Source organism: Sus scrofa, chromosome 8, assembly GCF_000003025.6.
Source record: "Sus scrofa isolate TJ Tabasco breed Duroc chromosome 8, Sscrofa11.1, whole genome shotgun sequence".
NCBI classification, from domain to species: Eukaryota; Metazoa; Chordata; class Mammalia; order Artiodactyla; family Suidae; genus Sus; species Sus scrofa.
Genome location: NC_010450.4, coordinates 76,600,010 through 76,625,998, shown reverse-complemented (window position 1 = coordinate 76,625,998; position 25,989 = coordinate 76,600,010). Strand labels below are relative to the sequence as shown.

Sequence of the window (25,989 nt, the reverse complement as noted above, 5' to 3'; positions counted from 1 at the left end):
ATTACATGGTGGCACCATCTTAAAAGTGGCAATTCTTTCAATGCTCAAAAATATGGCTAAACTGAACCAGATTTCAACTAGTAAACTCATGTTTTCTCCAGATACATGTTTAAAAGGCAATGCTTTAATGTCTTCAATCCATCGATAGCATCTAAAATCTCTCTCAAGGAAGGAGAAATTCAGGTGTTTCTCACCATATCCAGGTACTGATTTGAATTTCTTTCCTTGTTTTACCATTTTACATTCACCAATAAATTACGCTGTTAGTAGCTAATTTCACTACCTGAGCAAAAAGATCAGAACTCTGGCTAATGTTCATCTGATAAAATACAGCAATAACTGCAGTTTTCGAGAAATGGTAGTGATCCAAAATACAGAGTACATAAAATATAACTTTATCAGTTAGAGAATTCTATTTATCATAGCAATGACTAAGTTGAAAAAAAGTTCATCAATATTCAAGAGGACTAACTCCTCAGTATAATTTAGAAGAACAAAAGAACAAAGTTTTGTCACTTCATTACAGTAACTAATTTGGGGAAATAATTTAAGACACTAAAATAACAACTCAAAAGATAAGGTTCTTTTAAGTCTTGAACTGTATTATTGCTCCTTTGCTCTGTCACAAGGTCCTTTTCAGGCTCTTCTCTCTGTAAAAGTGTTTCCCCTGAGTTCATTCTAATCTTCCCTTAAAAAGGGGGGACTGTGAATTGTAGCTGAAGAGAAAATACCTTTATTTTCCTTCCAAAAAATAATATAGAAATTAATAGCGAGAAGTATTCTCTGAAGTACGTCTGGAGGAGAAATAAAAATTTAACCAAGGCTATTATACCTAAGATACGGAACTTCCTTTTTAGAAGCTTTTAAAGATAAACAGTAGTCTACAAGTCAAAATGTGGCTTCAAGTCAGTTTTTTTTGGAATCTGCAAAATGGGTTTTTTTTTTTTTTTTGGTAACTGAATGTCAGCACCTTTTAGAGAAGGCACGTGCCATGCGGATCCTAAGAGCCAGTGCAATCTTCTGACTTTCCTCACCACTGGTTTGGGACCTCCAGATTATATTTCTCATTTCTTCACCCCAAGCAATCAAAAGAAACTGAAGAAGAATCATCTCCTTGAATATTCTTTAGTTCAGGATGATCATGCTATATCATGAAATATTACCATCTGTGTTAACAAAAGAAGAAATTTGAACAAAAAAGATAGCCTTTTGGGGGGATCGCTCTTTGCTCATATCTACGCTGAGGAGGCCCAGAGCAACTTACAATAACAGGACTTTTTTTTTTTTTTTTTTTTTTGGCCACTCCCATCAATGTGTAAGTTCCCAGGCAAGTGGTCAAACCTGCACCATAGCAATGACCTGAGCCGCTACAGTGACAATGCCAGATCCTTAACCTGCTGCATCACAAGGGAACTACAAGACCTTTTGTTTTTAATGCACTTATTGCTGATACTTTCAAAATTTTCAAAAAGCATACACATATTCCCAAAACACAGTAAGTTTAGGTATAGATGGACTTTTATCCCAAGGCTCATTCTTTCTTTACTTTTTGTTGTCACTGTTTTGTTTTTTTTGTTTTTTGTTTTTTGGTTTTTTTGGTAGCAAAATGAATATATATGCTAGTTGCTGGTTAAAAAAAAGAAAAAGAAATTCCTAGGTATCTCACATATGACACTGCACATAACTACTCCATATTAATCTCTAAGTCAGAGTAAGGAACAGTATTCTAGAACACAGAGTAGAAGAAAAGCACTTACTAACTGTATTTAAATACATTATAAGTAGTTCTTTTACCAAGAGCAATAAGGTACTACATGGCCCTCTAGTGTTCAATGAAGAAACAGATGAATTCTTAATTTATTCTTCCATATGACGTTTCGTAGTAAAAGACATAATACTTTCTTTGATTTACTAAGTATGCTAAACATGTTCATGTATGACTTCTACAAAAACCCAAATGTACTGTATCTTTTGTGGCTTTACTTCTCTGAGCTTTCTTTTGAACTACTATCAATGTCTAGAGTATCCACTGAAAGAACTCAGAGAGAAATGTTTTTAAAGATTGTCCATTAAAAGAAAAATCCCAATCCTAAACAGCAAGGAAACAGCATTTCTCAATTAAAACTAAACAGTATTAAATTTAAGGCAATATTCAAAGAAGAAACAAAAGTAAAAGAATAGTGTCATCACTAAAACTAATCCAATTTTCTAACTATATTTTCTTTCCTCTGTGTTTTACTACTACTAACTCATCCAACTTGGTTTTTCTCTTTATCATAATTTATAGATGATAGACATTATAGCAACCAAAGCAATGAAATAAATGAAAATTGTATATCCCCCAGAAGGTAGGTCAAAGATGGGATTGAGATTTTAGCACAAAAGTCAAAGTAAAAAAGGAGATTCACAAGCAGATTAAGATTGTTAGATTAAGACTGGTGAAAAGGTTTAAAAACTGATTATTACTTTTTATTACATAAAAATTGATTATTACTGTCTAAAGTTGATAAAACAATAATTTCAAAGTGGACCTAAGTTTTTATAGGTTTTAAAGATATTTATTTATTTATTGTTTATATACTGGAATTTTGGAGGAGGAAAGCAGGGATTGGTTTGTATGAGCAAGATCTAAATTATACTCCCGGCTTTGTCATTCACTTCCTATAACCTTAAGAAAATAGTATTTTCAAGTTAAAACTTCAAAACCACAGGAAGATCTGAAGTTCTTATACTTGGCATCAAGATCAATTCTCAAAATGTCACGGTGATAAGTTTGACTATGGCATGGAAACTCTACAAATGACCCCTCCAAGTACCCTTTAACTGTCAGTAAATCATTAAAACCAACAGGATATAAACAAAGAAAATTTAAACAAATCTGCCCAATATAAATGCATATAGATATTTAGAATATATTCAAATAGTACCAAGAAAAGTTCTATACTCACTTCTAAAATTCTGCCCCATCCAAAAAAGTTATGACTCCTCATTTTCATCTCCTTATATCCTCCCAACACAAATTCCTATCTATCCTTTAGGGCTTGGTCTAGCTTTTGTTTCCTCAATAAAGTTATCACTGACAATTACCTGAATGTGGGTACATACGAATTGAGAGCTACAAAACTGTGAAAGTGCCGGAAGATAAAAATTTAATACAAAATAATCTTAGTAAAGAAGGAGCCAAAATGTAAACTCAATGAGGATGGAGGCACACTGGAGAATAACAATAACAAATTTAAAATCTTGTACTTAGGTTCAAAAATCTATAAGCATTCACATGAGTGGAACAGGATTAAACCAGATCATGTTTGTAAAAATACATAAGATTTTGTTTTCTGAAAAATGAATTCAATTTTTTAAGCATTTTCTGTATGGAGAGTAAAAGGTCCTATAAGACACAGCAGAATCTTTTTCTTTTTGGTCTTTTTTAGGGCCACACCTGCAGCATATGGAGGTTTCCAGACTAGGGGTCAAATTGGGGCTGTAACCGCTGGCCTACCCCACAGCCACAGCAACAGGGGATCTGAGCCACATCTGCAACCTACACCACAGTTCACAGCAATGCCGCATCCTTAGCCCACTGAGCGAGGCCAGGGATTGAACCTGCGTTTTCATGGATACTAGTCAGATTCGTTTCTGCTGAGCTGGGAACTCCAAGACACAGCAGACTCTTTAGAGAATCTACAATCTAATGAATCAATAATCTAGAGAATAAGCAATCTAAATATACATAAATTTAAAAAACAAAACTGACTATAACTATCACAATATAAGTTAAAAACGAAGACCTAATAGGAGATACAGAGTTTTGCTCAAGAGTTTTGTAAAATATTCTTAAAGAAAGTGAGATTTGAAATGGAGCTTTAAAAGAGCAACAGAAATTTGCAAGAGGCTATAGGGTGAAAAAGACATTTAAAAGATAAGGAAAAAGTTTAAGCAAAGGTATCAAAGTAGGCTGAATTCCTCTATGCTCAGAAACATCAAACTGCTGAGATAGAGAGCAGGGTAGAAACAAGCTAAAAAAAATAACATCAGGAACAAGGCAAGGATGTCTTCTTCCTCTTCTGCTTTTCAGTATCATGCTGGGAGTCCTAGTAAATGCAGTAAGATAAGAAAAGGAGATGAAGAACACGTAGATTAGGAAAGAACAAATAAAACTATTCACATGCGACAGGATCATCTACAAAGAAAATCAGAAAGAATGAATAACAACAAAAAAAACCTAGAACTAATAAGTGATGATAGCAAGGATATAGGATTACAAGGTTAATATACAAATATCGATCACTTTCCTATACACCAGCAATGAAAGAATGAATTTGAAATTAAAAACATTACCCTTTATAGCAGCACCCCCTCAAAATGAAATACTTAGGCACAAATCTAACAAAATATGTGTAAGATCTACTTGAAGAAAACTACAAGACTGACGAAAGGTATCAAAGAAGAACTAACTGGAGAGACAGTCCATGTTCTTAAACAGAAAGACTCATTATTGTTAAGACATCAATTTTTCATGACTTGATGTGTAGATTCAATGCCATCCTAAACAAAATTCCAGCAAGTTATTTTGTGGATACTGATATGGTGCTTCTCAAGTCTACATGAATAGGCCAAAGACCCAGAATAGCCAATTCAGTACTGAAGGAAAAGAACAAAGTCAGAGGACTGACACCATCCAACTTCAAGACTTACTGTAAAGCTACAGTAATCAAGACAGTCTGCTATTGGTGAAGAAAAAAAAAAAAAAAAAAGACAAATCAATCAAAGGAACACAATGTTCTCATTTTCCTTTCCAAACATGTTTTCTTGATAATGAACAAGCATTTCTTCAGAGTAAGTAGGTCTTGAAACTTGTAATAATGAGTTCATCACTATTTATGTTCACCTCTTAACATGCTGGATGGAAGCCCGCACTGATCACAAAGATGCATGTCTTGAATGGGGAAGAAGAAACCCTGTAAGCAAACGAATAAGAAAAAATATGCAAGGGCAACAGTGGATAAATTTTTGCCTTGCTTATAATCATGTTCCTAACATGGAGATAAAGAGGACCATAAAAATGATCACATCATACACTTGCACAGCTTTTTAAAACTTGTAAAAGCATTTCACATTCATCACCTCATTTGAATTCCACACAATCCTCTGCAATAAGGACGGGTACCATATTCCTGCTTAATGATGAAGAAAGTGAGGCTCAAGGAAGTTTGTGGATGAGAAAGAGCAGATAGGCCTTTTTTATCTCCTATTTTTTTCAGCACACAACTCGGCCGAATATCACCTGCCCAACCTATACACCAGGGTTGTGTTTCAAGAGAGAAAAGCTATCCACCAATGAGTTCCATAGGTCCCCCAGGGAAAGATGCTGTGGATACAAAAAAAAAAAAGTAACAAAATAAAGAGCTCAGAAAGGCAATATAATGACAAAGGTAGTCTGTCTATTCAACACATGATGCTGGAACAACTGGACATGCACATCCCAAAATTAACTCAAGGTGGATCACAAACCTAAATGTAAAACACAAAAGGATAAAACTCTTAGAAGATAACAGAGAAGAAAATGTAGATGACCTTGGATATGCTGAACACTTTCTAAATATAATATTAAAGGTATAATTTATGAAAGAAACTGACAACCTGGACTTCATTAAAATGAAAAACTGTTCTGTGACAAACAATGTCAACAGAGTAAGACAAGCCCCTGACGAGGAGGAAATACTTGCAAGAGACGAGATGATAGAGGCCTGTTATCCAAAACATATGAAGAACTCTTAAAGCTGAACAATAAGAGAACACACAATCCAAATGAAAAACAGACAAAGGATCTAAACAGACGCTTCAGCAAAGAGGATATAGAGATGGCCAGTTAACATATGAAAAGATATTGAATATCCTATGTCATTAGGGAATTTTGATTAAAACAACAATGAAGTACCACTTACATGCTTTATTAAAATGGCTAAAATCCAAAACACTGACAACACCAAATATTGGCAACAGGAATGTTCATTCATTGCTGGTAGGAACACAAAATGGTATGGCCACTCTGGGAGAAAGTTTGGCGATTTCTTTTCTTTTTTTGTTTTTTTAATGGAGTTTGGCAATTTCTTATAAAATTAAACATATGCTTACTATTTGATCCAACAATCATGCTCACTGGTACTTACCCAAAGAAGTTGAAAACTTATGCCTACATAAAACCTGCACAAGGATGTTACAAGAAGCAGGAATGCAAAACAGTATATACACTGATCGTAGATACATGAAACATGTACCCATGTAGTCCAGGACTGGCAAGTCATATGTAAAAGTTTATTCACTAATTACTGACAAATTATTAGGTTCTGGGATGTCTTATACATGATAAGCACTATCAAGAAAGATAAATAAGAAATCAAAGATATTGAATAGGAGGGAGACAGAAAAAGAATTTTAATACACTATGATATGAGTCAAATATACCATGAGGCAACTTTGGGGGAGCATAAAAACAGATGTTAGGTGGCCTTATGGGTTATTTTATTGCCCACTTGCCCCCAAAATTACTAATACTGTTTGACTGAATTTTTCAATTTTAACAAAGTGCAACAACTCAGAACCAGAATGAGATCTAGCTTCAAATTCCTAGCTCCACTACTTATCAGATGACTGACCACTGATGAATTATTTATTTCATTTATTTCTCATCTTTGACATGGAAATAAAAATTAGAATCTACTGGAACTGTTAAAATTAACCAAACTGTTAAGATTAAGTGATATTTATTTAAAGTATTTAGCACGGTGTCCTAGCACATAGTAAATAGTGTTCACTAAGTGGTTTATTAGTAGTAGGAGTACTTTTATCAATGTGTTTGCCATTGCATTGATGAGGTTCAGATTAAGAACAAGTAAAGGTACTACAGCAGCACCTTTGACTACAGGACACAACCCTTCAAGGCCAATTTGTCCAGAGAAGGGCCGCCACCAGGATGGTAACCCTGGAAAGTATGTTGAAGGCATTAGGTTTGGAGAGAAGATTAGGGAGAAATGGGAGGACAGTCTTCTATAAGAAAGGCTGCCACTGTTCTACATGAAAGAGCAAGGAAGAAGGAAGAGTAATAGATGTCAACATAAAAAAAGGTCTGCAAACATAATGCTACCTTACACTGCAGTATTTCCCAGTGGTGACTTCATTTTCAAGCTTGAGTCTCTTGATACAGTTACTCGGCACAGGTGGGGACTTGGTGATCTCAAAGGTCCCCTCCCAATTCTACCTCAGAAGACTTAAAATTAGGAAAACCTAAGCAGTTTTAAAAATGTTCATTGGTTTAAAGAAACGAGGGCTTGGGAACATGGGTGGGGAGGGAAAGCACTAGTGACTTCCTGGTAAAGCACTTTAGAATTGTATTTTAAAAGACAAACTCTGAAACTGCTCACAGAAGGATTTTTAAATGAAAGAGATTCATGTTTCAGGGAGAGCTAAAAGTGCTGTCAAGGCTACTCTACATAACTCTCTAAAGGAACCACATATTAAATAAATGTCGTAAAAACAAAGAAAGATACCATCTTGCTAACCACTACTCTTCTAATAATGTGGTTAGCTGACCTTAGAGAATTGCCAGGGCGGCCCCTGAGTCCTAGAGATGTAAAGAACTGGTTGCACAAAGCACTCTTAAGGAGCTCATTGCTTTTGTGCACAATACTCAGCTACATTTTCATGAAGAGATCATTACATAATGCCCTTCCTTGTGAAAGATGCCTTTTTATCCAATCTTCCATTGGAGCATTATACATTATGGAAGTCATCAAAAAAGACTAAGTAGAATAAGAGCTGGTTTCTAGTAGACATAGGGTTTTCTTCCCCCTAATAAATAACAGTAATATATGCCTGTTGTAATGAGCTTAAGAAGTTCTGAAAAGTATGTAACAAAAAAGAGAAATAATTCAACCACATTTAGAAATGATTCCTAGCATTTGGTTTAATACTTTCTGATCTTTTCCCATGCATATAGAATATTACATGTTTATTTCAGAATCGTTAGGATCACACTATATACAGTTTTGAGTTCTATATTTTTAGTAGGTATTATATTTATAAGCTTTTCCTATTATTAAATTTCCTTTAAAATATGACTTTTAATGATGGTACCAGTGGCCTTCAGTTGATTTCCACACTTTAGCAGCATGGTTCTTAAACTGGGGTATCAGCTTCTCCTCAGGGGAGTCTTAGGCCAGAACTATTAATTGTTATCTTCAGTGTAACTCTCTTGATACTGAATATCTGAGTTTTAAGCTAAACTTAATGGCATGCCTATTTATAATTTATAGTTTAGCTTGGGAATATCTTAAGAGGTGAAATGAGAATTGTTCGCATTACAAATTGTGAAACTGCAACTCTCAACCTGAATCAGCACTACAGGACAAATATATCAGATGTCTACTGTTCAAAACAAATAAAAGAATTAAATGTCATCTCAAGGCAAAACTTACCCCCAAACTCAAAAGGCGATACAAAATGAACTGCACATAGGAACCAACAATGAGCTCAAAGAATGGAATTTTCCAGTTCTAGGAAGATGTAAAGATAGAGATGGAATTTGGCCTGGATTTTGAAGGATTCAGCTAGCTGGAGATAATCAGGGTTCATAAAAGCAAGTGGAGGAACCGAGATGAAAGCAGGCAGAAAGAAACTGGTCAGACTGTAAAAGACCTCAAGTGTCCACCTACAGATGTGGCTTCATCATGGGGCACCAGATATTTAGACTGAGGTTACTGATCTATACAGAACTAAAATTTTTAAAAATTCATCTAGTCATTCATACTGCCAACACACTGTCAAGGACATGGCATTATAGCCTGGTGCACACAGAAAATTAAAGATGCTTTTCAGATTTTTCTTTTTAATTAAAAAAAATTTTTTTTTTAAATTTTTTGGCCATGCCCACGGCATGAGGAAATTTCAAGGCCAGGGATCAAACCCAAGCCACATCCGTGACAAAACCAGATCCTTAATCCATTGAGTCACTAGGGAACTCCCTCTCTAAAGATGATTAAACACTGGCTCTCCAATTTTCATCTTACAAGTGCCTGGGGTAAGAAAAAGGAAGATCAGATGTTCAAATGTGTTAAACTCTTCAGCAGACACATAAGCTTAGGTGATAAGAAAAGGTCAAACCATTTTCCACTAAATGACCAGGAGACTAGAATATTAAGAGACTAGAAAATCTGAGGAGGAAAACAAAAAAATCGGTAGAAAGAAAGAAATAGTAGTTTTAGTTTTCAGGAGATCACTCAGGTGCATGCCCAATGGACAGCTAGAAATGCAGGGCTGAGGTGTGGGTTAATGATGGGAGACTGAGACATGATTTTGGAGTTACCAACCAAAGTAAAAACAGAACCCATCATGATGTACCCTTTATCCTCTTCATATCATCTTCCCTATCACCAACAAAAACACCATGCATAAAGATCTGTTTACCTTAATTATATACATATGAAATAATCCGTCTCAAAATATTTTGAGTATAACTATTTGTATTATTTGTGGATACTTAGAGAAGTTTATAATCTGCATAAAATACAAATCAATGGAACACTATTAAAATTTTTCTAAATTCTCCTTTCTGTGGGAAGATTTTTTGGGGTCTACAATTAAAATCCATAAGTAAAATAATCTTTAGTTATCTATACTGAATAGGATATAGTTTAAACATGACCAACACTTAGAACTACCACGGTTTAAAATATAAGTATTTTTAAAACTGCAAATAGCAGGAATTAATCAGAAACTGACCATAAACTAAAGTTCATTTTGGCAACCAACTGTAAAATTCAGAAGACATTTAAGGAGTTCCCGCTGTGGCAGTGGAAACGAATCCGACTAGGAACCAAAAGGTTGCAGGTTCGATCCCTGGCCTTGCTCAGTGGGTTAAGGATCCAGCGTTGCCATGAGCTGTGGTATAGGTTACAGACAAGGCTCAGATATGGCGTGGCTGTGGCTGTGGCATAGGCTGGGAGCTGTAGCTCCGATTAGATCCCTAGCCTGGGAACCTCCATATGCCGCTGGTGTGGCCCTAAAAAGAAAAAAAGAAAAAAAAAAAAGCATTTAAGTACACAGATGTCTTAGGAGAAGCACATTTGAGAAACCAACAGATTCTAATGGAAGGAAATGGTACATGCCTATCAACTGGGAAGACATGTGAATAGCATCTCCTTGAAAATGTGTTATATTTTTAAATTTTTATTAGAAATGGATCCAGCTTATTATCCTTTGCTCTCCCTCTTCCTGAGAACCCTTTAAAACGTATTTATCTATTTCTCTATTACTATCTTTTCCCACTAGAGGGTGATAAGATGACTGAACACTAAAGGTTGTTAAAAGTACATAGACTCCCATGGGGACCCAAGTGTACTCTGTGAGCTTAGGGACGAGGGGGACCAAAGTGTACTCTGTGAACTTAAGGATGAGGGACAGGAGACAGACAAAATGAGGTTGCAGGCTTCCATGTGTAAACCGCCTGCATGTACCAGGAACTCCACTACTCACTTTACATGTATTATTTCACCTGATCCTTAAAAAAGATGGTGAAGTAGGTATTATACTCTTATTTTACAGATAAGGAAACAGTTCAATGAGATTACATATTTATGGTCATATAATGATTGGCAAAAATCAGAATTCAAGCTCAAGTCAGAAAAGCTCATTTTACTCTACAATGTTAGGGGGCAAACCCATTTCCTACAGGGTGTCTGACCCCTTCCCACTACTTCCCTCTTCTGTACATGTTTAAAGTTGGGTTAAACTGGGCTGAGTGAATGTTTCTAGTTTGTCCTCTTTCACAAACAGATGAGGCTCTCTGTTGGGCTATGTTTCCTAGTGGATGCTACTCAAGAAGACTGCCTTAGCAAGCACTTCCTGCTCTCTGGACCTCTCTATAGCTAACAGAATCTGAGCTTAAGTTCCTTGTCTTACAGGAAGTAGACAAGGCGAGGGACTTCCTGATGTGGCCATCATACTCTAGAACTCTACCTAAAAAGAGGAAAATCTAGAGCCTTGTAGATTTCAGATGTTACCCACATTGTCCTACAAAGTCAGCCAGTACAGCTCTGGCTCAAGGGAGCAGCTGGAGGATGGTGGACTAGAAACAACTGTAATTTGGATCCCCTGACAGGCCAGTGACCCTGGTGCCTTAGCTCGTCTATTGTTTAGAGCTTAGAGACAAGAAAAAGTCTCTAGACACTAGACACATTGCTTCTTTGAATATACACACACCTGTCACATCTGTATTTTTTTTCCCCACTAAACTCTTATTTCTACCTTGAGGCAAAAAGGATTTTTTTTTTTTTAACTGCTTAGTTACCAGGAGAAATCTAACAATCACGATGGGGGCAAAAATAGACCAATTTGAGCTAAGGAGTGAAGTTAGGTGAACACAAACAGAAGGCAATAGGAGAGACCTGGAAGGAGCAGAAACCAGTGCTCAAACATGGTTCTCCTTATGAAAGATCAGGAAGCGTCAAGACCTGGCCTGAAGGTAATCTCATTTGCTTTTCACTTTAGTAAAAATGAGGTGATACTCCACCTTAAGCACAGGAAAAGTGGCTTTAACGTGGGCTGGGCATCTCTTCCGAACACAAGATTTTTTTTTTTTTTTTTTTTTAAATATAAGGCTGTTGATACCGGGAGTTAAAACTGAGGAGATGGGGATTTTTATCTGGTGAAGCAAGTTGACTTCAGAATTTGCAGGCAGACTAGCCAAAGTTATAGAAATAGCTAGGATACGGGACCTAACTAAGAAGCACATGTGATGGACTCCAGAGAGAAGGCTATCTGTTATCCCATCTCAAATTTCATTGTCATTTCTTCCTGTTATGGCTTTAGCCTTGAGCCCTCGTAACTTCAGTATTTGTTAAAGGCCACAATGGAAAGCACTTAACTGAGTACTCTGTACCTCCCAAAGGTGGACTGTTGATTTCAAATGTGATATGACAGAAAGCCACCACACTCCAGAGTCCAGAACTTAAATAGGATTGTAGTTCTACCGAAAAATCTTGTTCAGCAATGTCTGCCAAATTCTACCATAGGGGGCAGCATAGCACATGGAAAGAAAGAGGTTTTTTTGAAATTAGGCAGGTCTGGCTAAAATCTCTTGCCTCTTATGATTCAGGATGAATCATGTGGCCGCTCTGCAACCTCTGCTGACTTGACTTTCATGGGGACTTGCAAACAGTATAGACATGATAAACACCAATTACTGACTCCCACTACCCTTGACTTTCAACATTAAGAATGGATTTCGGGAATTTCTAGTGTATAATATTGCCATAAGCTCCTACTAGAATAAATCTTTGGTGACTACAGATTGTCCTAAGAGTTTTGACAGCTTCCAACAGGCTTTCAAAGAAAAGACCAATGCAATGAAGGACCAAAAACAGTTTCTCTCATTAATACAGTTGCATATAGAGAATGTTCAGGAATGATGAAAAACAAGTCTAGCCGTCCAAAGGGAATGTTTAGGAAACTGCCAAAAAATAACATTTGAAAGGTACGCTGGGTAAGACCTAACATTAAAAAATGAAATTTTAAAAAATAATTATTATACCTCTACTCTTTTTAAAGTCATAGCTTAAGAGGCTTTAAAAGAAACTGTGGCTGGAGTTCCCATCGGGGTGCAGTGGAAACGAATCTGGCTAGGAATCATGAGGTTGGGGGTTTGATTCCCTGGCCTTGCTCAGTGGGTTAAGGATCTGGTGTTGCCGTGAGCTGTGGTGTAGGTCACAGACACGGCTCGGATCCCAAGTTGCTGTGGCTGTGGTGTAGGCCGGCAGCTACAGCTATGATTGGATTCCCTAGCCTCAGAACCTCCATATGCTGCAGGTGCAGCCCTAAAAAGCAAAAAAGAAAAGAAAAAGAAAAAAAAAAAGAAACTGTGGCTTAGAGTAATGTCTATAAAAGTATCTTATTTTTATAATGATCAAGAATTTAAAAGTGTCTTATGTTTATAAAAATCAATAATTTAGAGCTTTTCCAAAATAAAGTAATTTTGAAATAGTGAGCGCTTTCCTTCTATTTACTGTATTTATACACATGGGTGACTGACATTTTCTTCTGAAGCAATATAGTACTAGGTGATGTTTTAAAAATGTGTTGAAAAAGTAAATGGGAATGATCTCGGGAATGATCTTGAAGAAGAGTTTCACGAACAGGCAAAAAGGAAAATGCGCCAATTTCAAACTGACATCCTACTTTGTACAAGGGCTTCTCTGCTTGGCAGTCAAATAGTTTAATATTCTTCCTGCCATATTTATGAAGGCAAATGGCCTCAAAATAAACAGCATATCAAAAATGTATACACACACACACACAAACATATCTATCCCTGCTGCTGCTGGTACTCAGTCCGCTCCTGTGGCTTCGTACGTACATAGTAACAATTTGCATTCACAACTCAAGAGTAAGTAAGGAAAACACACTTAAATTCAGTATACTTTGTTTTTGAGGAGGTAGCTATCTATGTAAGACATACCTAAAAGTTCTGCTCATTTTGAAGGGAATGAAAGATAAAGCACTTGTCAAGTTTGTGGAGTGCAAGTTTTCCTACTAAATATTCTGATGCTCTCTCTTTAGCAAAATGATATGTTTTATCGGGCTGGCTTTCTTGTTTTTAATTTAAAAATGCAGCTGAACTCACCAACAGCTTTGCACTACTCAGAAAGACTTAGTTTGGATTAAACTTTCTTAAATAAGATAAGGCAATTAAATAGCAAAACCCTATTCCTCCAGCTGAATCCTCAGAAGAAACAGGAGAGGTAAAACTTTCCTCTTTTGTACAGTAACCTTGAGGGAGAGAGATCAAGAAATGGGGGGGGCGGGAGCTGGTGAAATACACCACAAAAGGTCTGAGCCCTACTGGCAAAGCGGGCTGCAGTTGTTAAAGAGTTACAGGCACCTGGCTGAACAACAAAGCACCACCTCAACACCTTGAGACAGGGATGGGAAAAGGGATGAAAACCACTACTTGAAGTCTGTTCCTTCTTAGATCAAACCAACCAGTTAAAACCTAAACTTGCAGACAGGCCAGGGAAATTAGGGATAAACATATTTTAGCAAGAGTTTAAGTTGCACGAGCTGAAGCAAAAATGATATAGCAAGGCAAGTATTAAGCCAAATATCTAACATATCTCATTGCAGGTCATGTTAGGTTAAAGAGCATGATGATAAACCTGTCTGTATGTTGTGTATGGGCTAAATAAATGATTCACTGTAAAATTTAAAAGTAAGCAAATAAGAGTGAGAGGATAAACTACCTCAAACATTATTTATTTTAATGTCCATAAAACAAGTAAGATATTATTCTAGTTAAAACGCTCCTTTCCAAAGAATTAACTCACAAGTCTATTCTACATGGATATTCGTGATTTTTATCTTATTTTCATAAAGAACCAGAAAGCATACAAACATAAAGACTATGAGCAAATGAGTCTGAGGGGAAACAAGGATAAAAGTTGTGCTACATAGCTCATTCATTCTGAGTATAATTTGTTTTACTTTCTCTCCTCTTTGTATAGTCCGTTAGATAGCAATGCTGCCTAAAATATTGATTAGGACAAATTCTAATTCCAGCAAAATGCACATGATGTCTTATTGAATTTCCAGTAATTTCAATGGCACCAAAATACAAAGAAAATAAAATTCAATGCAGAGGAGAAGTCAGCACTTACCCGGCCTAGGAGCTAGTCCACAGAACCAAGGTATGCAGAGAAAACTCCTATTTCCAACTTCGTGTGTATGTGTGTGTGTGTGTGTGTTCATACTTTTTACAACTTAAGTGTTTCTTTATTACGGGAAACTTTAAATATACCTTAAAAACTACACAGAATACCCACCAACCCCTATATCCTTGTAACCCAGCTTCTACGATGAACACATGGCCAGTCTACACCCTCCTTCCTTTCCTCCCCTTCGGTACTATTTGGAAGCAAAGCCCAGACGTCGCATCACTTCATTTTGACCATAATTTGACAGGGGAAAGGAAATACGATAGAAAGACTGGGTAGTGAGAGAAATGCTTCTCCTTTTCTCCACAACCACTGCACCCCTGGCATGACCACATCCACATGCTGCCCCAAAGAATTAGCCCTGGTAATTCCAAATTTATTGCAGCTTCCCAATCACTCCCCCTTCCATCTCAGACAGCAGCTCCCTGCCTATCCAGCAGAGACAATCCTGGGAATCACTCAGTGATGGTACGTAACGGGAAAAGTGTGTCCAGCGTGTAATTCGCACACAGCCTCCAAGGACCGTATAAAGTTGTTTTTCTTACACAGCCTCCAGGGACTGTATAAAGTTGTTTTTCTCAGCTCCAGATTGGACACCAAGGCCCTGAATCGACAGGATTCCTCCAGTTTAGACAAGAGTCTATCTGTCCACCTTTTAAAACATGTCTGTGGCTGATTCCATGGGCTACCACTAGCTAACTGAGATGAGGAAGCAGATACCACTGTCTCCCCAGAACAGGGAAGGGACAGGAAAACTGCAGTCAAGGGAGATAATGGCAGAAACTCAACAGAAAGTTGAATCTGAGTATATCTTTACGCTATCTCTACTTCTCAGTCAAATACCAACCAAAATGATGTGGCTACTCTATAGTAAATACTCAAGTCACCTGGAGAAGTAAGTGGAGTGTTCCACTAAAATGAAGTCAGGGGAAAAAAAACCCCGATTCCTCTGGTATTCCTAAATGTTTTAATTTTAATAAAACAGCTGGAAGAAGACAAGCAGTGAAAACAACACCATACATTCTTGTTGCTTTAGAATGTAGGAAAAATGTTTCATAATCTTAAATGTGGTAGTGTCTAGTACTTAAACTTAAAAATACCTACTCAGATTTTCCCCACCACCAAATACTAAAATTCAGAGTGTAATTTTCATCTTGTTTACGTGACAAAGAGAAAACTGTTCACAAAGGATATATTTTAACCATCAAAATAAGAAAACTAATTTGAGGTGAATTCCAGTAGCTTGTGCCTTGGGGTAAGACCTGTGAATACACAACCCACTGGACTAGCTGCACTTTGCAAAGAAGAACAGGAGTTCCCATCGTGGCTCAGTGGTTAACAAATCCGACTAGGAACGATGAGGTTGCAGATTCAATCCCTGGCCTCACTCAGTGGGTTAAGGATCTGGCATTGCTGTGAGCTGTGGGGTAGGTCACAGATGCGGCTCAGATCCCGCCTTGCTGTGGCTGTGGTGTAGGGCGGCGGCTGCATCTCCAATTTGACTCCTAGCCTGGGAACCTCCATAGGCCGCAGATACGGCCCTAGAAAAGACAGAAAGACAAAAAAAAAGAACAGATCCTTCACTACTTGATTTGCACAAATCATGTTTCATTCTAACCCTCCCCACCGCACACAAGCTACTAAGCCCTGCCCCAAGGTCAAAACTTACAATGAAAATTGATATTAATGATTTTTCATAGTAATAGGATCAAATGCCTCTCTCCATCTGTCATAACACTGTCCCGTTATCAATATTTCTAATACTTTCTCATACCTTTGGTAAAACAAAAATTAGTTCATTTTATTATGACACATCTGAATATTAACTGTGCAGTGATACGAAGACGGCGAGGAAATTAACATGGACATGTAAAATTTCTCAGGCGAACAGCAGACTAAAGGTACTCACTTTTGTTGTCTTTGTATAGAATGGGGAGGAGAGTTGGTGAATGGGCAGGTCCACGATGCTACTGGAGTTTGTGACACTGTTACTATGAGTATGTTCATCTTCCCTGCTACTGTCATCAGACTGATCAAAATCATCACTCTCCTGGTCCATTTCCTCTTCCTCTTCATCCTCCTCCTCCTGTTCGCCAGCATGATCCTCATCTTCCTCTTGTTCTTCCTGGTTTCCCGAGGAGTCCTCATCTACCGAGATAAACCGATTATTGTTTTCTTCCAACTGTCCTTGCTGGGAAGCATTCTGGGCTCCAGGTCTGGGCTCGGCTCCGACGACCTCACCGTTCCTTGCCGTGTGCTCCTCCTCTGGTTGTCTTTGCTGCTGCTCCTCCTCCACCACGCGATTCATCTGTTCCTCATCGGCCTGGCTTGAAGAAGGGTTACCTCTCAGAGAGCCTCCAGTTCGTCGTCTTTTGCTGCCCACAGAGAGCAGTTCCTGATTCATTTCCAAAAGCCAGCTTGCTACTTCTTGGACCTTGGCTAGACTATCAGAAGACGCAAAGGTTTTCACATTCTGTGGGGAAAAATGGAGGAAAAAAAAGGTTTGTACAATCAATGCTATTTCTACTTTTATGGTCTATGCCTACATTTCAATTTCATTAAAGATTCTAAAATGTATTTGATGCCATGGAGACATAGCTGTTCTTTAGGAATCAATATAGAAGGTCTAAATTATAAAGGTTATGGGACTTTATACAGACTTACACAAAAATCATATAGTAAACAGCTGTATTTTAATCTCTTTTTTAAAAAAATAACTTTACAACAGGTGTTCCCTTTGTGGCTCAGTGGTGAACGAACCCAACTAGGATCCATGAGGATGTGGGCTTGATCCCTGGCCTCACTCAGTGGGTTAAGGATCTGGCATTGCAGTGAGCTGTGGTGTAGGCTGCAGATGCAGCTTGGATCCCGTGTCTAAGTGGCCGCAGCGTAGGCTGGCAGCTGTAGCTCGGATTTGATCCCTAGCCTGGGAACTTCCATGAGCCACGGGTGTGGCCCTAAAAAGAAAAACAGTAATAACTTTAAAACAAGGTTTATAGTTTAATTTAGTTGCCTTGACCAATAAAACAATCTAAGCAATAAACAATTTTAAATTTTAGATCAGTAGTTCATAAACTATATCCTTTGCAAAACTTCCAGAAAATGTTAAGAAGAGTTATCACAAAAAACCTATTCAACACTCAGTTAGGTTCAGGAAATGCTGAGATAAACCAAGACTAAAAAGGCTTTTTTTTTAACCTTAGGAATTTCCCAAACTTCTCTGATCACAGAAACTTGCATTTTAGACACAGTTTTCTGACAGTTACCAAATATAATCATTATGATCTTCATTTCTCATAATGAATATAAATCAATTGAACAGCAAATAAATAAAAAAAATTTACTTCAAAAAAAGAAAGGAAAAAAGTTCATAAGTTCATACCCTCTGACCCAGTAACTCCACTTCTGGCAATCTATCCTAAGGAAGTAATCCTAAAATAGAAAAAAAAATTATGCAGAGGATGCTCACTGCAGCTTTATCCACAAAAGCAAAAAATAAAAATAAATGTAAATTAAAATAATCAAAACCCAAAGGTTCAAGAAAAAGGAGAGCATGAAATAGGATATATATGGTGCAATCCCTAAACATGATACTCATTAAAATAATACGAAAACATGGATGTTTATATTATGCTAAGAGCAAAGTGCAGGTAATTATATGGTTATAGCATGATTTTTCAACTGCATAAAGACTAGATTGAAGACAATATTTCAAAATATAAACTGCACCTAGGCAGTGGTATGATAGGTGCTTTAATTCCTTTTTTACCATATTTCTCAAATTTTATATATCAAGCAGGTTTACTTTTATGTTTTTTAACACTGCCTCTAAAATTTGATCTGATACATAAGCTTCATGATGTTCATTCTTAAATCTCATCTTTTGCAGATATCTATGTTGACATATTTGAAGTTACAGAAAATAAGCCAGCTCATTACATAAGTTCATATAAAATTCCTTTAAAAATTCTTTAAGGTTTACAAGACGTAAGAAATACAATCCATTTTCTATCATGCCCTAACAGTAACGATACTACAGCACAATGATCTTAGATAAAACAGCCTTATCCACTTTTCCAGCCCTTGCTGCTAGATGGTCACTCCTCCAAAGATTCACAGTTCCCACTGGAAGCTTTAGGATGGGGTCAACAAAGTCCAAAAGATAGTTTTAAAACAGCAGTATTTCATTTTCTTCTCTATAAGCAACAATTTCTAAGAAATAAGCTGCAATGTGGGATGAAAATTCTTAAATTCTCATTACGCTATATGTATAAATGTAGAAGAAGAGGAGGCCCTCCAATATTCTAAAAGAAGAGGAGTAGCCAGCAAAGATGACCGAGTAGGAGAACCAAGAATGAGTGGCATCCATGAAGCCCCATTAAGAAAGGAAATCCACGGAGGAGAGAGTAAATGAGGACAACTGTTGCTGAAAGATCAGGCAGGACAATGACAAAAAATGACCCTAAATTCAGTACCATGGAAGTCACTAGTCATAGGAGCAGTTTTTGTTCGTTTAAGTCTGATAAACGTAATTTAGGAGACTGGGGAAGAGAATAGAGATGGAGTTTGGAGTTTGATGAAAAAAGAAGCAAAAGCAAGTAAGTGGTAATTGGTAAGGAAAACAAGGTCAAGAGAAGATTTTTGATTCTTTCAGACTGGGTAACTAGCAGCATATTTGTACACAGACAAGAATGATCCAGCCCAAAACAACACGTTAATACTGTAATTTAGAAATAAAACAGTGAAGTGATATCCTTAAGTAATTAAAAGGGGATGATGAGAAAGAGTTCAAAAGTAGAACTAGTTTTAGTTAGGAAAATGGATATTTCATTTAAGGTAACAGATGGAAAAGCAAAGAGGTATTATATAAGTATTTTAAATTTATTTCTTTTTACCATATTTCTCAATATAGGAACAGTTCAAGTAGGTGGGTTTTTATAATGATAGGACTCTGGAAGTTCCCTACTCATTCCTTCAATTATTTTTTTCCTTCTCTTTGTAAAGTAGGAAGAAGCCAGGGTATCAGTTGAGAATGAGAGAAATCTGAAGAGAAAGGTACGAAATAGTCCTCTAGGGAAAGAGGAAGGGAACTTTCCTTGATGCGAGAGATTTTGATAATCAAATGTAATCAATAAAATATGATGTACCAGATATTAAATGTGGCTTTTGAAAGTCAAGTGGTTCTTATTTACAACTCAGACAAGGACAATACAAAACTTATCTTTGAGGTAAAAGGTAGGGTTCCTCAGAAAAAGAAATATATATACCCATTATTTTCAGAAGATAAATTACAGAAAATAAAGATCATCAAAATCTAGCTGCCTAGTAGTCTATGTCAAAGACAAACTAGAAAAACATCACATGAAATCACGTTAAAAATAACATGCTGAAAACATTAACCTACACAAATGAAAAAATACACACACCATACATAGTATCCCTATGTACACAATAGTAACTCTGTTATATATAGGTTTTTTTCAAAGCCAGAATGAAAATCTTGCTTTAGTAACTGTGTCTAAAATCCAGCTCTCCTGACACTAACAAGAATGTTGGTAAGCGCCAACCTATCAAAAACAGAAAGTTTGTAACTGGCATTTCTAAGATAGTACCAGTGTTGGTCATATTCTGTTACCAATTATGAATAATAATCGCTATCATTGCTTAATTTTAATGTAATGTTGAGGTGAACAGAAGAGAAACATCCTGAGCCAATAAAGAAAACTGATTCTTATAGTGAGGCATGTAAATAGCTTTCAAAGCAGTAAGATTCTTACAGATAGACCTCATCAAAAATGGTAAATCCAAGTAGAAGAATCAGATTAGAACGCATAGAGAATTGAAGTTCTGGGGTTCCCGTCATGGCGCAGTGGTTAACGAATCCGACTAGGAACCATGAGGTTGCGGGTTCGGTCCCTGCTCTTGCTCAGCGGGTTAACGATCCGGCGTTGCCATGAGCTGTGGTGTAGGTTGCAGACGCGGCTCGTATCCCGAGTTGCTGTGGCTCTGGTGTAGGCTGGCAGCTACAGCTCCAATTAGACCCCTAGCCTGGGAACCTCCATATGCCGCAGGAGCGGCCCAAAGAAATAGCAAAAAGACAAAAAAAAAAAAAAAAAAAAAAAAGAATTGAAGTTCTCGTGTGGCGCAGCAGAAACAAATCTGACTAGGAACCACGAGGTTGCAGGTTCAATCCCTGGCCTTGCTCAGTGGGTTAAGGATCTGGCATTGCCATGAACTGTGGTGTGGGCCACAGATTCAGCTCAGATCTGATGTTGCTATGGCTGTGGTGTAGGCTGGCAGCTACAGCTCAGATTAGACCCCTAGCCTGGGAACCTCCATATGCCATGGGTGTGACCCTAAAAAGACAAAAGACAAAAAAAAAAAAAAAATTAAACAAAAAATAATATTTTCAGGATATTCTAACAGTAATATATCAAATAAGCTAGAAATCTAATTAAAATAATATTTATCTAATAATTAATAGGAAATCAGAATCAACTACTAAATAATTTTAAGGGGAAAAAACTTTGAAAATAGTTTATAAAGTTTCACGTAACAAAATTAAGCACCCATAATCTAAAACTTGGAACTGCTATGAAAGGTAATCAATAAGAAAATAATAAAAGCACATTTTTGCTTTTTATAATTCTTTTTTAAAACGTTTTAGAGAAAACTGTTTGTATGATTTAGGACACTGTGTCACGTGAAACACAAGTATCAACACACAATCCTGTATCCTAAAAAAATTATGTAAAATTTGGGAGTTCCCGTCGTGGTGCAGTGGTTAACGAATCCGACTAGGAACCATGAGGTTGCGGGTTCGGTCCCTGCCCTTGCTCAGTGGGTCAAGGTTCCGGCGTTGCCGTGAGCTGTGGTGTAGGCCGCAGACGCGGCTCGGATCCCGCGTTGCTGTGGCTCTGGCATAGGCTGGTGTCAACAGCTCCGATTAGACCCCTAGCCTGGGAACCTCCATATGCCGCAGGAGCGGCCCAACAAATGGCAAAAAAGACAAAAAAAAATAAAATAAATAAAATAAAATTTAAGAATGCTTTTATTTCTTCTTACCAGCATATAATATCAAGATATATCGAAACCCAGGGAGACTGAACTTGAATTCAGTACAATAAAATCCGATGGATGGAGTTCCCGTCGTGGCTCAGTGGTTAGCAAATCCGACTAGGAACCATGAGGTTGTGGGTTCGATCCTTGGCCTTGCTCAGTGGGTTAAGGATCTGGCATTGCCGTGAGCTGTGGTGTAGGTTGCAGACGCAGCTCGGATCCCTCGTTGCTGTGGCTCTGGAGTAGGCTGGCGGCTACAGCTCCGATTAGACCCCTAGCCTGGGAACCTCCATATGCCGTGGGAGCGGCCCAAGAAATGGCAAAAAGACAAAAAAATAAAAATTAAAAATTAAAAAAATAAAAATTATTAGTTTTCAGAGTTCCCATCGTGGCTCAGTGGTTAACCCATCCAACTAGGAACCATGAGGTTGAGGGTTCGATCCCTGGCCTTGCTCAGTGGGTTAAGGATCTGGCATTGCCGTGAGCTGTGGTGTAGGTTGCAGACGCGGCTCGGATCCCAAGTTGCTGTGGCTCTGGCGTAGGCCGGTGGCTGCAGCTCTGATTAGACCCCTAGCCTGGGAACCTTCATATGCCGCGGGAGTGGCCCAAGAAATGGCAAAAAAGACAAAAAACAAAAACAAAAATTGATGTTTAATATATTTTGACATTAAATTGCGTATTTCCTTCACAACTGGGCATGATGAGAATAGAAATGATTTAAGGTCAGGAATAATACTGATAAAAGAAATTGAAAATGTTCCTCACTTCACAGACAAAGCAATGGAGACTCTGAGATTGCGTATTTCTCAAGACTGCTGGCTGGAAAGCTAGTTTCAAGCAAAGCAGGGACAAGAAACTGACACTCAACTGAGTTTTCTTTCATGTGCCTCAGTCTGCATAACTACATATGATAAAGTCTTAAAAGAATATTATTCTCTAATATTGATACTGCTTTCTTCTCCAAAACCAGAATCACTACAATGCTCAAAGGTTATTATTCCAAAAACAAATACTCCCTGAGCACTCAATATGCTTTGGGTATATATTAATTTTCTAGAGGATAATGTTTAGAAATGACTCTTTGCAAGTTAATCAATGACTTTTAACCTGAACCCACAGTAAAATCAGATTTTACATTACAATTGTATGCATACACTTAAACAAAAGTCTGTAACAGTGGTTTCAGAGAGAGGGAATAATGAAATGTTTCAGATACCTACAGTCTCTATAAATTGCTACCCTTAATTAAACACACAGTCCATTCTCATTATTCAGAATAATTGTGTTCTACAAAATTGCCATAAATACTAAATGAGTGTTCCTAAGGGAAATACGGGGTTAAGTTCAGGTAAGCCTCTGGGCACAATAGTTTTGCCAAATAACCAATACATAGTCTTTTTATATGTGTATTTTTATTTAAAGACGTTATTTAATATATAGTTCATTTATTAGCATTGAACTCACAGTCAACAGCACTACTAACTTAGGGTTGAACAAAGCTTACCTAACAGATGGATGTCAAAAGGCACATCAAGACACTAGCCAGCACCTAAAAACTACGCTCGGAGGTCATTTTGAACAGCAAAATCACCAACAATAAGCATAAAAAGCTTTTAGTGAAAAATGCGTCACTAAACAGACCATGAAAATGACACCTGTTTAGAGTATAAGAGCTGAAACAAGAAAGCAGAGTGACCTCAGATGGGAAAGTCCATGTCAGGTGACTGAAATTTTTTGCCTCTCTGTGCATGCAAATGTCCACAAATGACTGTGAAAGTGCCACGAGTACTGATCTTTGGCTATTAATAAATTTTAGTGAGGAGGCATTCACAAATACATAATCTTCAATAATGAGGATGGATTTACATACTTTATCTAAACCTCTAGACAGAGCACTGCTTGCAATGCAAGAGCCACATAGTATTCTGAGATGTCAAGGAAGAAGCCACAGTATCTCCTATTTATTGTTACAGCTCTGGTAAACTAGCAAAGGCGAAATGAAAATTAAAAGCTTCGAAACAGACATTCATCACTAAATGTTCATTAAAGGAAAAGTTCAGATAGCTCATATTAAATAAAGGTGGACTATGTATAAAGCAATGGCTAGAGAAAGAAAAGGGGGGCACCATTTTTCCTTCAGTAAGTGGGGAGAAAAGGATTCTCTCAGCAGTGTAAGGGGTCCAAACCTAAGGGTACCTAAAGAGTACCCTTCAGGCATTTCCATTCCAGCATTAAGGAGAAGTATAAGTATTATAATAACTGCACTTCAAAAAAATTCAAAAATAAAGTTATTAAGATAAAAGGGAATATTCTGTGACTTTCCCCCGGTCACAGAAAATATGTGGTAACTTTTAGTCTTTACATCGTGTTGATTTAGCAGCTCTTCAGACCTAATTTCAGTGCTTTTTTTTTAAAGCTAGTTTCTCACAAACTTAACTCACTTCTAATGAACATTGATTGCTTTTCAAAAGAACTTCGATTGTTCAAAACCATTTGAACTGCTTATTTCAGGATGCTGAAATCTTCTAAGACTGTAAAATACTAACAATTTTAAAAGTTATAAGGCAGGTTAAGATCCACTAGGCTTGCTCTACGGAGTCATTTAAGAAGGTTTAAGACAGAGATGGCAGGAAAATAAATCAAACTGTACTGACCATCAAGAAGGATGACTCAAAACTTGCATTCACCTTCTGGAAGCAGGTTATGATTTTCACTGAATCCTAAAAGAGTTTCCCTGATCACCAGGAGCCCTCTTCTGGCTACACCACCTGATGACACCCCAGACTTCATATTATGAACTCTCTATGTGCCAAATTAATAATTTATTTGTTAATCACTATGTGCAAACCGATTAAAAGTTAAGTATCTGGAATATATACTAAGTCAGTCCTATCATATCACTCTGCTACTCAAAATCCACCAAGAGCTCCTGTCTCACTCAGAATAAAAGTTATCCTTTAATGGCTATTAAACCCTGTATAATGTGCATATATCCGACCACTCTGAGCTCATCCTCCACTGTTCTCCCTTTTTCACTCTGCCCCAGTCTGTCTGTCCTTGTTCTTTCCAGAAAGACATACACTGCTACCCGAGAGCCTCTGCATTAGAGACCCCCTCTGCCTGAGTGCCCTCCCTCCTGCAGCTGTGTGGTGCTTCCACTATTTCTTTCAGGACTCTGCCCAAATGTCCTCTAATAAACATACTTTCCCTAATGATCTTACTTAAAATAATCACCTTCTTGCACCACATTATTCCCTTTCCCCCCTTGCCCTGCTTTACTTTCCTCCAGAGCACCAGATAAAGACACTAGATCAAAGTCTCTTATACAGTAAGTGCCTATTTAGCTACCTGTCCATTTCTTCATGTATTATCTGCCTCTTCCCACCAGAACTTGAGCTTAATAACAAAAGAGACTTTCCTTTTGCACCACTATCTTCAGCACCTACAAAAAAATGCTTGGCTCAGTAGGGCCTCAAAACATTTATTTATGAGTATATAATTGTTAAGTCTTTTTTTTTCTTTAGGGCCGCACCAGTGGCATATGGAAGTTCCCAGGCTAGGGGTCGAATTGAAGCTGTAGCTGCTGGTCTACACCACAGCCACAGCAACATGGGATCCAAGCTGCGTCTGCGACCTACACCGCAGTTCACAGCAATGCCAGAACCCTAACCCACCGAGCAAGGCCAGGGATCGAACCCACGTCCTCATAGATACTAGTCGGATTTGTTTCCACTGCACCACCTTAGGAACTCCCAATTATTAAATCTTTTTAAAGCCAGTCATGTGCTGAACATTCTTTCCTCATGAAAAAGCTATAAGCCAGGTCACAAAAACAGTGTTAGTTATTTTAAACACATTTTTAAAAGATGTCTGCACTAAACAAGTTACTCGTAGTACTCTTGAAACTAAGAGGGTATAAATGTAATATCTTAACATTTACTTATAAATTATCTTCTGATTCATAAAAATTTTTCTTCCTTATCAAATTTGTTGTTTTCAGCACATGCCATAAAAAAAAAATAATAATGTGACTGAAAAGATGAATGCTGCAAAAGCACATGATTTGAGTAATTTTAGTTCCACATCCCCTATGCTGCAACTAACTGTGAGATCATAGCCATAGCTTAAAGGTGAAAATCTTCAAAGGGCTGCAAAATTGGCTTCACAG

General features: G+C 37.4%; 1 protein-coding gene across 8 annotated transcripts in view; it reads right to left on the bottom strand.

Moving 5' to 3' along the window:
• FBXW7 (F-box and WD repeat domain containing 7) overlaps positions 1-25,989 on the bottom strand; it is a 217,328-nt gene that overhangs the window by 73,356 nt on the left and 117,983 nt on the right. For 4 of the 8 annotated variants that reach the window (XR_002346727.1, XM_021101502.1, XM_021101505.1 and 1 more), the window contains one exon: positions 16,672-17,235. Coding sequence is in view for 7 of the 8 variants with exons in the window: in XM_021101502.1 (XP_020957161.1) it covers positions 16,672-17,166 (495 nt within the window). In the remaining variant the exon portion in view is untranslated. Of the gene's footprint in view, positions 1-16,671; positions 17,236-18,144; positions 18,195-25,989 lie in introns of those variants that run through there. The other 4 variants (XM_021101503.1, XM_021101507.1, XM_021101501.1 and 1 more) reach the window with 3 other exon arrangements.